We start from the raw sequence: 13,840 nt of genomic DNA, 5'->3' as shown, positions 1-13,840 counted from the left end.
CAAGTCATTGATTGCAAAATAGGGCAAATGGTATGGTCAGATCATGCCCCACTCACCCTTACGCTGAAAGACTTTTATGATTTAAAAATCGCAGCACATGGAAACTCACCAAATCCTTATTACATGATTCCACATTTGCGGATTCCCTAGCCACAGATATCTCAGCATACTTTACCACTGACATGACACACGATCTATCTGCCCATACAATATGGCTGGCGCACAAAGCCGTAATCAGAGGCATACTCATTAGACGTGCAGCGTTCCTGCACAAAAAATCTAAAGCTCAAACACAACTGTCAAAAACAACTGTATAGCCTCAATGCACAACACCAACTCACTCCTACTTCAGATCTACTGACACAAATCAAACACATTAAACAACAACTACAACAACAGACGCTCACCAGTATGGGCTACCACCTCTGCAAACTGAAGACTGCACACTTTTCTCAAGGAAATAAGGCAAACTGCTTGCTAATAGAATAAAACAGAAACAGACCAACCAACAGATCCCATATTTAATAACACGGGATGGACGCAAACTCATGTCTTCAATGGAAATTAGTAATGAGTTTTCTCAATATTATTCAGAACTCTATAATTTAAAACTTGACGCAAACACACACTAACCCATGTGGAAGGCCATGACACAGTATCTTACTAAATTCCAACTGCCTCACCTAACCCAACAACAACAACTTGATCTGGCAGCCCCAATAACGAGGGAAGAAGTTTTGCACACTATAAATTCTTTACCTATTGGCAAATCGCCAGGCCCAGATGGATTTGCAATCTCCTATTACAAATATTTTTGAATGGTTCTAGCCCCACATTTAACCAACCTATTCAATGAAGCTGTTACACAAGGCAGATACCAACAGAAATCCTAATAGCCACATAACATTACAGAAACCTGGCAAATCACTGACTTGCCCCCAAAATTTTAGACTCATATGCCTACTAAATTCAGACCCAAAACTGTTTGCCAAGATTTTTGCACTCAGATTAGGCAAGATGTTACCTAGCCTGATTCATTACGACCAAGTGGGATTTACCAAAGGGAGACAAGATTCAGATAACACGCGCAAAGTGTTAGATATCCTGCACAGTATTCATAAAAACAACACTAAAGGTCTCTTTCTTTTGCTAGACACAGAGAAAGCATTCGACTGACTGAACTGGGCATTTCTAGATCAGGTGCTTCTCAAATTCTGTATACCAGAAAACATTCCTTTCCATGGTCCAGGAACTATACACAAAGCCCGCTGCCCAGGTACTGAATGCTGGCTTCCTCTCCGACCAATTTATGATAACAAATGGGACACGCCAGGGGTGCCCACTGTCCCCGCTGCTATAGGTACTGGCACTGGAACCTCTGCCAGTCATGATTCAACCACATACCTCGATACATGGGATACAAATAGGCCCCACAGAATACATAATAAATCTTTTTGCAGATGACATCAACCACACTTGTCCCTTCCAAATATACTAGATAAGATCACTGAATATGTCAAACAATCATACTATAAGCACAACATATCAAAAATGCAAGCTATGTGCACAGGAATAGATAAATGCACCTTAGCCACCCTTGAAGCCAACTTACTCTTTGACTAGAGAGAAGATATCATAACGTTTTTAGATGTTCAGATCACCAAAGCCACAACCTCTTCAAACATAACTATGCCAAATTGATACAAGAATTCACATGGACTTTCCAACTCTGGGAGGGTGGTTTCCTATCGTGGCATGGATAGCTAACAGCCTTTAAAATGACACTACTACCAAAATACCACTATCTATTGCAAACACTACAAATCACACTCCCGAAGAACTTCCTCACCAGCCTGCAAAAAGTTATAATAAAATTCGTATGGGCTGGAAAAAGACCCAGAGTAGCCACAACTGTCCTCCAAAAAACTATCCCACTAAGAGACTTGAACCTCCCTGACGTTAGGCTATATTACAAAGCGGCCATATTACCCTCGATAATAATGGCGCACTCCACTATTGAGACACTGCAATGGGTGCAGTTGGAATCACACTGGTCCTGTAAACAAGGGCTTAAATACATATTCTGGACCCAGACAGGCTCCCGACTTCCATGGCGAGATATGTTAGATAGCACTAAAATACTCCTCCCTGTTTTGGACACTACCCGTAAAGCCCTATGCAAAGGGAGATCCACATTCTCTAGCCACTCCTGTATACAGAATACACCTTACCATCCCTAAGGTTTGGGAGTGGCTGTACACATATCACAAATTTTTATAAGGGAGCAACCTGGAAAAGCTTTCCAGATCTCCAATCACAGTATAAAGTACTGCACAGAGCCATCTTCTCTTACCTATAACTCAAATCCCACTTACATTCTATGACACAGACACTGTCTTCCCCCATCTTAACCAACTCTGAATCTTTGTGCCTCGCCACAAAACAACACAAGAAAATACTGTCGATCACATGCCACATGCTCCTCACACACAACACTACTCAGGAAGACACATTCATATCAGCGTGGCACAAGGAACTCATCAAAACTTTTACAGAGGAACAATGGCAAGAGGCATACACTGCACACAGGGGAACCACTGCTTGCAGATCACACCTTGAATTACTTCGCAAACTACAATACCGCTGGTTCTTGGTTCCAGTGAGATTGGCCCACATTAATCCAGGTATCTCAAATAAATGCTGGTGATGCTATGCTGAGGTGGAATCCATGTACCATATTTGGTGTCAGTGCCCAAGTTTATGACAATACTGGGACATAGTCTCTGATATAATTACCGAGACAGTGCCCACACACATACCCACATACCTGTGCCTCCTCTTCATGGGACAGAAAATCCTACCTGTAATCAAACGTAAATTATTATTCCTAATTGCTGCCAATACGTTGCTAGCTAGTAGATGGAAAACAACAACAATACCCTCAAGAGACAAACTGGTACAACAAATTTCCACTAACTGGACATATGAAATGATGGCAAAAACACAAATCAGATCCACAAAAATAACTTAAATTTCTGGGGACATATGGAAACAAAAATGGGCAACATAGAGGACTGCCAACAGGGCTAGGCGTGCAATGAAGGTCTCACCTTTATATTTATACTTGTACCATAAACTACATGAGAATAAAAGCCAGCATCCATCCACCGCACCGTACCAAATCCTGCCTATATGCAACTCCCAATCAATAGTGTGATCCACACTCATTGAAGTACCAGAGTCACAACTAACATAAAGTTGCCCCTCTACTGGGGAACAAAGGTATGCATCCACCTCCATACTTAAGCATATGAGGAGCCAGGACGGCTAGCCAGACGAACACAGATTCCCAATATAGGGACCTATGACATCTTCTAGGAACGGAGGGACACATCTTGTCTTTTCCACCCCTTCACAGACAAATAGTAAGCCTCCTCTGGTAAACAAATGTGAGCAATGCACTAACACGAGGCAAGATGAGGAATGGGAACATGTGGTGATAAGTATGGCAATCCCGTGGTCACCAATGGTAATTAGTTCCCATATGCCAAGGCCGACGCTATCATTTAACCTTTCCCTCCTGAGAGAAATACACTTAGCTTATAGGCCTCCATGTCCCCATTGCGATTACTAGCAAACGAATGACTAGTTGATCAGGGACAGTCTTATGCAATATCCATACCGTAGCTATACATACAACCTATGTGGGACACTGGTGCTCAAATTGACACATGTGACACATATTGTTAACAATGCAACATGTAATTTCCTTTGTTTCTTTTATACTTTATGTTTCCATCACCCTATTTTTCCCCAATATCTTATGGGAAAAAAAATTGTCAAATTGGAAAAAAAACAAACAACTTTAAATGAGAAATAGAAGATTGGCAGGCATTTTGTCATTGATCCTAGTACAAGAATAGATGACCAATATACAGTTGTTAAAAGTTGTTTTTTGTTAACTGTTTGGAGAAAGAAAATCCTATTTTCATTTTTTCTGAGTGTGTCCAGTGTGTGCTTTGCGAGTGTGTGAGCAGTCAAGCACCATTTAGTGTTTCTTAAAGTCAAACATAATAACACTCTTTACTGAAGAGGTAGAACAGAGTACTCAACTTTTTTTTCTGCTGAAGTGTTTTGGAAGAACTGATATTTTTTTCTTTGAACAAGTGTGGCTATTTATGGCAGCATAGCCATGATCCTTACAATATCTGTAATAGGAAAAAAAGCTGTAGAAAGCTGTAGGAAGTAAAAGTTAAAATGTACCGATCCTTACTTTATAACAGACTTTTCACATTGAAAAAATATGGTTAGTCCAAATGAATTTGTGGAACGTTTTGTTTGTTTTAGATGACTTTTTTTTGTATATGTGGCTTTTTGGTTTAGCCAAATTTTGTCCTTACAGTTGTTTTGGGAAAACCGATTTGGGCCAATTGAATTGGTGACAAAATTGGCTAATCAGTGTACTTCAAATTACATACATCATATAAATATTATGTATTTATTTAGTAGTCCACCGATAGGAGCATTTTCACACAATTTGGTTCACAGATCAAGTGAAAAGAACTAACCCACAGAGGTAAAAATCAGGATCAGTAGATTCAGGCCTCACTCAACTCAGTGAAAGACTGCATTTTCCATCCTGCAGTGAAACACCTACCACTATCAAGCCTCACTCAACTCAGTGAAAGACTGCATTTTCCATCCTGCAGTGAAACACCTACCACTCTCAGGCCTCACTCAACTCAGTGAAAGACTGCATTTTCCATCCTGCAGTGAAACACCTACCACTCTCAGGCCTCACTCAACTCAGTGAAAGACTGCATTTTCCATCCTGCAGTGAAACACCTACCACTCTCAGGCCTCACTCAACTCAGTGAAAGACTGCATTTTCCATCCTGCAGTGAAACACCTACCACTCTCAGGCCTCACTCAACTCAGTGAAAGACTGCATTTTCCATCCTGCAGTGAAACACCTACCACTCTCAGGCCTCACTCAACTCAGTGAAAGACTGCATTTTCCATCCTGCAGTGAAACACCTACCACTCTCAGGCCTCACTCAACTCAGTGAAAGACTGCATTTTCCATCCTGCAGTGAAACACCTACCACTCTCAGGTACTGACTGAAGCTGGAAGATACTCCACATCCTGTATTCCTGGATTGCTAACATTCTCATGTATTACTATAGATTTGTAACCATTTTACCTGTAGTTTGTAATATTCTGTGCATGCAGTATGTACTATAGTCATTTAATGTTTCTGACCAATATTTCATGTAGACACAGTTATTAATATTTTGGGTGATAGAATTTGGTTGCTAAACTTTTCAATAGTATAGAACACATGGATACTCTACCCCTCCCCCCCCTCTTTTCTCCTCCCCCAGTTGTAAATACCTCCATATAACTGTTCAATCCTATTCTCTGTTATTCAGGCCTCACTCAACTCAGTGAAAGACTGCATTTTTTCTCCCCACTTCCCACCCACCCAGGGTCCCTCTTAATATATAGCATGCTCCTCCGGCTGTTTGAGATTCTCACCCAATTACCTCTTCATTCCCCTAACATCTTACCAATAGCTGCTTCTCTGTTAACTCGTTCAGCCATCACCTCCAAACTTCCCCTGCTACCTCTTGTCTCAAATCCCCATGGTTTCCTTTAGATTGTAAGCTCACGGGCCATCTAGCCAAGCACTTTATATAAAAGAGCTCCAATGGCTAGATATCAGCTTACGGGCAGGGCTCTCTTACCTCTTGTATTTGTCTGTGTATATTGTACGTTTCTCCACTAATTGTACAGCGCTGCCGAATCTGTGGGCGCTTTATAAATAGCAATAATAAATAAATAAATAAATAGTAAAAATAATCTATGTTTATGGGATTCCAGCTCAGATGAACCATATCCCAGATGCAAAATACATTTTCAGGGTACCCAAATTTCAGATTTCAGGATTTTGAATGAACCACCAATTGCCCAAAATTTGGACGAATCACCATTTGTTTGAAACTGAATGCACAAATCTATTATAAATAACTTTGTAGTACAAAGTCCAATAAACAGGGCAAGGGTAGAGGATTGCTTGGGCCTGGATATTCCCCCAAAGTTTTTCCCAAAACAACAGACAGCTTTTGTTGAGGAACACAAGATAGATTTAATCTGTAGAGTTGATGATGCTAAGCGTAAAGTAGCATTTAATTTCTAATTACTTGTATAATTAGTGCGATTGCTGCAAGTATTAGCAATAGAATGGATGGCCGGTATTAAGCAGAACAATGTGTTATACCAGAGCTGCATAATATCTTGAAATTCAATAATCCACAAAAGCCATTCAAATACTTATCTGAGGAATAGGAAATATTTGGAAATGTTAATGGAGGATATGCTGCTTGATTACTTGGCAGAAAATATAATTTGAGATAAATAAATAATCAATACATTATAATCAACTTGTAGATTTCAAGCAATATTTCTTTATCTTCAATGAATACAGCAAAAAATTTGAAGTATATTTAACTTGTACCAAAGATATAAATGAAAGGTGACTTCCCAGGCTTTGCTGCAGGAGTTACATAGCAATAATCAAAGGAAATATATTTTTCCATTTATGCGTTAGAAGTTATTATGACCCAAATCAGTGGGGCTCACGGTATTAGCTTCAGGAGTAAAGGCTGAATTGATTCTGCTAGGTATAGAACTGCAACCCTGACTTTTTAGTGTCTTAATCAACTAAGTGTTCTCACTTGTAATGTGACATTATTACTCAAGTAAGTTGGTTCAAGTCTACAGCAACGTATTTACTTTTATCTGCTTCTGCCATTGTACTGATGCTATAATTAAACTAATTAATTATTAAATCTTTATTCCTGAAGATTGTTTAAATATTGATCTGCTTGCACTACAATGCCGTGGCACAAATGAGGTCCATGTAAGAGAACTGCTTTTCCATTTTAAAATATTAAATTTTTTTGCTTGTAATTTCTTTAACTGGTTTTGACATTAACTGCACACACTATTCATTTTGAAGCATCGTCAAAACTGCAGATAACTTAAGGTATCTATGATTTTGTTCAGTCTTTGGATACAATCCCAGAATATTGTGGATGGCATACGGACATAAGGATGCAACATTTCACCCACATTGTTATTAAATCTTCACATCCTTCACAGATATAAATAACAATGCGAAGGGTTATGTACCGTCGATGTTTGCAGCTATTTTCAATATACATCTAAACAAACTAAGCCTCAATTAGGCTGTACCAAAACATAAAACACATTCATAATTTTCATACCTTAGGCCAAGCACTTAAAATAGTATGAAATGGTATGAAATTCCCATTCATATAAGATGACAGGTTGACATGAGTTAAGTAACTGTACTGCACTGAATTTCCATGTAGACTAGTACAATGCACTGGGGGGGAAAAAAAGGTATTTTTTAAAGACTAGTGAAGCATGACAAAAAAAGAAATATGAATTGCCTTTGAGGAATGGCTACATCATAACAGCTAGCCAAAAGCAAGTAATCAGTATGCCTGTTGAGAAAGTGACTTAAAATGTTAGTGTTTTAATATTGGTGACAGGCTAGCAGTGCAGGGGTACGTGTCGTAAAAATAAAGCTGATTTAAGTTATTTAACAGTATGCGCATACCATTCCCAAAGTGATGATTTTGTTTACATGTATGAAATGTCATCACCACAATATGTTATTTGGGATACTGAATACCAGGCTGAGATTGTGACTCTAATAGTAGCAAGTTATTGCAGAATGGTCCAGCAGCTGCATTAGTACGTAAGTAAATACTATTACATTATTGCATTGCATGCCTTATTACACAAACTAGTTATTCTGAGGTTTGCAACAATGTTAATGTGTGTGTGTGTACATACACAAATGGTAAATGATGAATGGTTTTCTAAATACTCATATGTAGCAATATGTACTCATGATATACACATATATAATCTATTCATAAGGTTGGGTGAGTCACTTCACTCGATCAAATTATAATGATTTAAGCAGTGGTAAGAAAATGTGAATCAAGTTATTTACAAATTTACTAAAACAGGTCACTTGCAAAACTGTATACTGAGAATAAACCCAACCTGTATGGATTGGTTCCAATCAGTCCATCATGACATCATAATAGGGAGAACTTTGAAAAGTTTGTAATAAATGTTTATAAACTTACAATAAACTTGGTCAGATGACATTATTGGGCACACGTCTTAGTTTCTTTATTCCCCCATCCTTGCCCACCCACCGCAGTTTCAGAACAGTCCACTGATGACAGAAACAGGGTATCATTGTGCATCAGCAAGAGAGAAAAATATGACACCGGAGCTTGCTCTGCATAATCACACTGATCAGACTACTTCCCTTCTCGCTCTGTCAGGATTTTTCAAGGGGAAGAGATCTTCCAACTGCACATGTATACATCTATCAGGCATTCCCAAAGCACATTTACAGCATTCCTTGGGATAGAACACTGATTGGTTAGATCAGTGTCCCTCGTGGAGTGGGTGTGAAAAGCATGAGAAAGACAAGAAAACCATATTGACCTGCTTCTTCCAGCCTGCTGAATGAGGCAACTGTCTCATTCAAAGCTAGAGTTTTTGTAAGATACAGTATTCTATAAATATCCTATTGCAAGGACGGAGCATTTTCCAGTCCTTGTCCATGTATTATAGCGGGTTGGCATGCCACAGCTCACTCTATATTTCTATAAATAAATGGATTTACAATATTACTGCCCATTATATCATTCAACTAACCCCCAATAAGTGAATTAACTGATCTAAATCACTTTACTAACTAAACCAGTTACAATGATGATGTCCAACCCCCCTGCTACAAATACGGATCAGTAAACACCCAGTTCACATCTAACTTGAAATACCTGAAAATATAAATACTTTAATAATGGCTGAAACCATGGGAGTGAGTTATACTGATAACCTCAACTCTATCCTTTGTAATAAATATAAATAATAATTCTGCAGTTAACATTCCTGATAGCTAGTGGATTCTGTCTGACAAACAATTTCTTTATGAATCTGAGCACATCCAATAAACATCAAAAGAGCTATCAGGGTTTTATTTTCATCTGTACTTGGCTATTTGTGAACAAAATATGTTAAGGTTCTTTGTGGGTGAAAAGATGGACTTAAATGGATTGACTCACTGATATACTCTGCCATAAATATTTAAATGTAGATGCAATTTTCTATTAATCAAAATTATAAGACTTTTTTTTCCTCATAAATTAGATAATTTCAGTGTTAACTGTCTCAAATGTAAAACTATTTTCTCTGTTGAGAAACGTATATGTATTTTAAAAATACTGTCTATATATATATACATACATACATAGAGAGTGTGTGTGTGTGTGTGTGTGCGTGGTGCAATAAAATGGAGAACACACTATTGATAAGATTTTATTACAAAATTAATTTCAGATGCACATTCAATTTGTTTAGTGTAGTTGAGTTGTTTTGATCATAATTCCTGAATTTGCCACAATTTGGTTTTAACCCAATATTTGAATCACTAGAGCTATCAGCAAGCAATCAAAAATAACTCAGTCAACAAATAAGTACTGCAATCCCTTTAAAATACTTCCTTCCACATAAAATAGGAGGTTTATTGACCAATAAATTCAGTTAAAGGCATACTCTAAGTACCAAGACAACTTTAGCTAATTGAAGCAGTTTTAATCGTATATAATATGCACCAGCGGTCTCACTGCTCAATTCTCTGTCATTCATACGTTAAATAACTATTGTTTCTGTATGCAGTCCTATCCACACATCCTCTAGTTGTGACTCACATATATGAAAAAAGGCTTATTTTTTTAATCAGATGTCAATGAGCAGTGTGTTTACTTTAGAAGTTTTCTATCTCATGCTCTGTTAATTGAACTTTAATCATATACAAGAGCAGGCTCCTGCAGATTCTAGCAAACTATTAACAAAGCAGGGGTTACAAAATTCTAAACTACACAGATTGTAGTTCTTTCTTTACAGGAAATGTGTACTGAGACCATGTAGGTCACATGCTTAGGAGATATGATGAGGGCTGCAAAAACAAAGTAGTTTAACTCATAAATGGCAGATAATTGAGTAGTGAGACTGCAGGGGCATTGTCTAGACGCCAAAACTGCTTCATTAAGTTTAAGTTGTTTTGGTGAATATAGTGTCCCTTTTATTGTCTCAGCATTCTGATTGGATCCCTGCAAAGCTGGGATGGGAGTTCCAGCGATCAAAACAATATCATCCACCGCCAAGAAATTTGCTCACTAAATACTTGTGTGAAATATTTAGGTCACAATCAACCATATACTTCAAATGTGAAAATGATAGATTTCTCACTTTGATATTTTTAGAGTATCATTGTACATTCAAAAGGCACCTTGAAAAAACATTGGACTGTATTATAAAGTAACAATTCTTGTATTGTCACTGAAAATAGTAATGAACACTTACAGCATGTAAATGTTGGATCAGTTTAAAACATCAACCATGCTATCTGACACAATATTAATTAGCACATTTAGACAGTGCCATTTAATGCGACTCTTAACACACTAGAATTAATTAGACAGCCCGTTTTTTTTTCCATAAAATAAGATTCTGATAAACAGTGTCAACGTAGAGACTAAATTAATTCAAGAAAAACTTGAAAGCAGCTAACATTTATTTTGTGACGAGGTACATTCTCATACGTTGACTTAAGATCAGAGTGCTATTCCTGTCCGTGAGAAAATATAGTGTAATTCTCTTATTAAGAAGATGACATACCAGATGGAAGATTTTATTTAAACAAGTAAATGCTCTCTAAAGAACGGCATGTGTTTTACAAAGGGGTCTATTTTTCTCTTTTTAAATAACTATTCATAATTCTGGAACATTATTATTAGTAATTATATATGACCAAAGATTTGGTATTCTTTGAAGTGAAGATGAATAGTTTAAATAGCTGTCGGTTTTTACAATGGTATAGTAAAAAAAATAATACCAACATACAATTTGCTGTATCTAGATGAACAAAAAAAAAATTCATAATTTTATTTGCAAATGTTATAAATAGTAAAATATAAAATTTACATAAAATGTAAATTACTGCGTACATTATTGGTGAACAGTGAACATCCAGAGAACTCAATGAATTACATCATCAACCAATTCTAATACTAAATTACATTGGAGCACAAATATTGGGAGAGGAAAAGCAGGTTAGCGTGGGGTGGGGGGAATAAATGGAAGGTGAATGGAAGGTGAATTTAAATACATGGAGAAGAGATAACGGTAAGAATAGAAAATAGAAAAAAGAGGTGAAAATAATCTAGGCATAATGGAGTTGGGGACAGAGGACCAAAAGTCATACTCGTTTTTCTCATTAGAATTACATTAATTATATATATATTATATCAATTATATATTTTTTTACTGCTATTTATTTAAAATATGCATTTATACATTGCCAAACCCATGTTGATTTAGTGGCAGGATATATTATTAATATGTATCAAAATACAATACTTGTTTTTATTAAATATTCCTCAAAAGCAACTACAAGCTCTTTCAATGTGTATATACCTTTTTTTATAAGGTTTTTTTGGGCAGAAAATAATCTGGGTTCCAATATCCAATCCTTTATATCAGGGGTCCTCAAACTCCGGCCCCCCAGATGTTGCTGAACTACAACTCCCATGATTCTCTGGCTATCTATGCAATTCAAAGAATCATGGGAGTTGTAGTTCAGCAACATCTGGGGGCCGGAGTTTGAGGACCCCTGCTTTATACTGTTAATAGTAATGAACTATTACAGTATTACTAGTACCCTAAAAGCAATATTAGTAGATTTTTTTTAAATCTTATGTACTCTTTATTCTAGAATCATTGTCTTCAGGGTTGGTTATGCTGTAGCTTTTATGGCAGATAAGATATATGGTAAAATATGTTTTCCAGCATAAGCTGTGCAATAAATCACATTAACAATTTTAATAACTGCCCTGCAACGTGATTTCCTCTTCTAATTTTTTTTAAATTACTAAACAAAAATGTAGTTGCTGATTAAAGAATTAGATTTCACAGTTTGTGTTACACACATCATTCAGTCAAATTAAAGGAGCACTCTAAGCACTACACAATGAAAGTTGGGTGCAATCCTCCCATTTTTTTTCAAACTGCTTTTGAGCACAAAAATACTGAGGCCATCTCTGCAACTCAAATTCCTACTCAATTACTTAGATTGCCCTTTCTATATCCTTACCAAATAGGCTGCACAGGTTCTAAGCTTTGACAAAAATGGTGAGTGAGACAACTGTCTAGGTGGCATCCAAAAATATATTTCAACGTTATGACTACAATGAACTGTAGTGTTTACGAGACATAGAGTGTCCCTTTAATGTTTATATAAGGTACTTGTTTTAGGATAGTTTACATATTTATTACTTTGTTGGAAAATAATTTAGGAATACCAAAACTACAATATATAGACTTCTAACTTGGACTTCCTTCAAGAGCATAATTAGGAAAATGCAGATGACACTATATCTAGCACTCCTGTCAATTTTGTTTAGAAAAGTCAGATAAACTAATCTCAGGAAGTTCAGCAAACATTCTTTTTTTTTACAATCATACCACTGCTGGGCTCTAGAGGATGGTATTTAAAGGTGTAATATAGATTTAGTTCTCTATTGGATTAAATGGGAACGAAAAAACATAGAATTCTTGATAAATCCAGGATTTTATAATTTATGTATGTAGATAGGTTGCTGTATAGATCTGCTGAATTGCGTATGGTACTTAATTATGCTAAGATCATTGATTGTTTACATGTTCTTCATCCTTTTAGAAACTGATGAGATGTTTTTCTACTAAATAGCTGATTATGCATTTTACAGTATACGTATTTGATACAAATAAACTCTAATTACAATTGATGGACCCTCTCCCACCACTTCTACAAATGGATCATCTCAGCTGAATCTATCAAGGTACATTCATCTCTTACACGTGGCAAAATAAAGTGTACTTTAACTGGGGGGGAAAAAACTCAAGTGAATTACTGTTGATTCATTGCAAAACACTTCACATGAATGCAGTCATTATGCGTCTATTCTTTTTTTCGTGAAAATAAATATCCAAACAGTTAAGGGTTGATTGCTCTGTGTTGTTTATGCAAATGCCATCTTACAAAGTAAAATAAAAGATGCTGTTGAAGATATGATGAATGGTGAGATGGGATCAGATTGAACCATTGAAAACAGAGACTTTTACAACATCAAGTGATGATATGCCTATGTGTAAAACCTTGAAATAAAAATATGCCACTTATGTATTTTTCGAAAATGATTTAAAAGCTTCAAAAGGTTTTAAACACTTAGCAACCAGAGAAAATTATAACTTATTTCTAACTGATCAACATCATGCAGTTAAAACGATGAGTGTTTGAATTTAAGAATACCTGATTTGTTTTGAAACAAATACTTGCCATGCTTTACTATATGTAAAATTAATGTTGGTCTCTTACCTCTTTCAGTGTCATACAGGTAGACAAACTTTTGCCAGTCATAAACATTGAGAAGTGTCAGAATGGCTCCTTTAAGTGCTGGACGCATCTGAATCACAAACTGTACATCTGCATCTGTTGGAAAACTAGGCGTAATGAATGACGTATGAAGGGCGCCACAAAACGAAGTCAGTGTGTTCATTGACATCTGATCGTAGAATCCAAAGATAGCGTAGACTCCACGTGAAAACTGTGAACAAACTAGAAATAAGACACTATGTTAATAAATCAGCAAAAGCATAATCAGCAGTTTTAGCAGGTAGATA

At 36.6% G+C, this 13,840-nt stretch overlaps 1 protein-coding gene across 4 annotated transcripts in view; it reads right to left on the bottom strand.

Moving 5' to 3' along the window:
* Nucleotides 1–13,840, bottom strand: part of GRIA3 (glutamate ionotropic receptor AMPA type subunit 3) — a 306,497-nt gene that overhangs the window by 190,070 nt on the left and 102,587 nt on the right. For all 4 annotated transcript variants that reach the window (XM_063432104.1, XM_063432105.1, XM_063432102.1 and 1 more), the window contains exon 3: nt 13,536–13,775. In XM_063432104.1, the coding sequence (XP_063288174.1) occupies nt 13,536–13,775 (240 nt within the window). The remainder of the gene's footprint in view (nt 1–13,535; nt 13,776–13,840) is intronic.

Source organism: Pelobates fuscus, chromosome 9 (genome assembly GCF_036172605.1).
Source record: "Pelobates fuscus isolate aPelFus1 chromosome 9, aPelFus1.pri, whole genome shotgun sequence".
Classification (NCBI taxonomy): Eukaryota; Metazoa; Chordata; class Amphibia; order Anura; family Pelobatidae; genus Pelobates; species Pelobates fuscus.
This window is presented reverse-complemented; position numbering and strand designations above follow the sequence as displayed.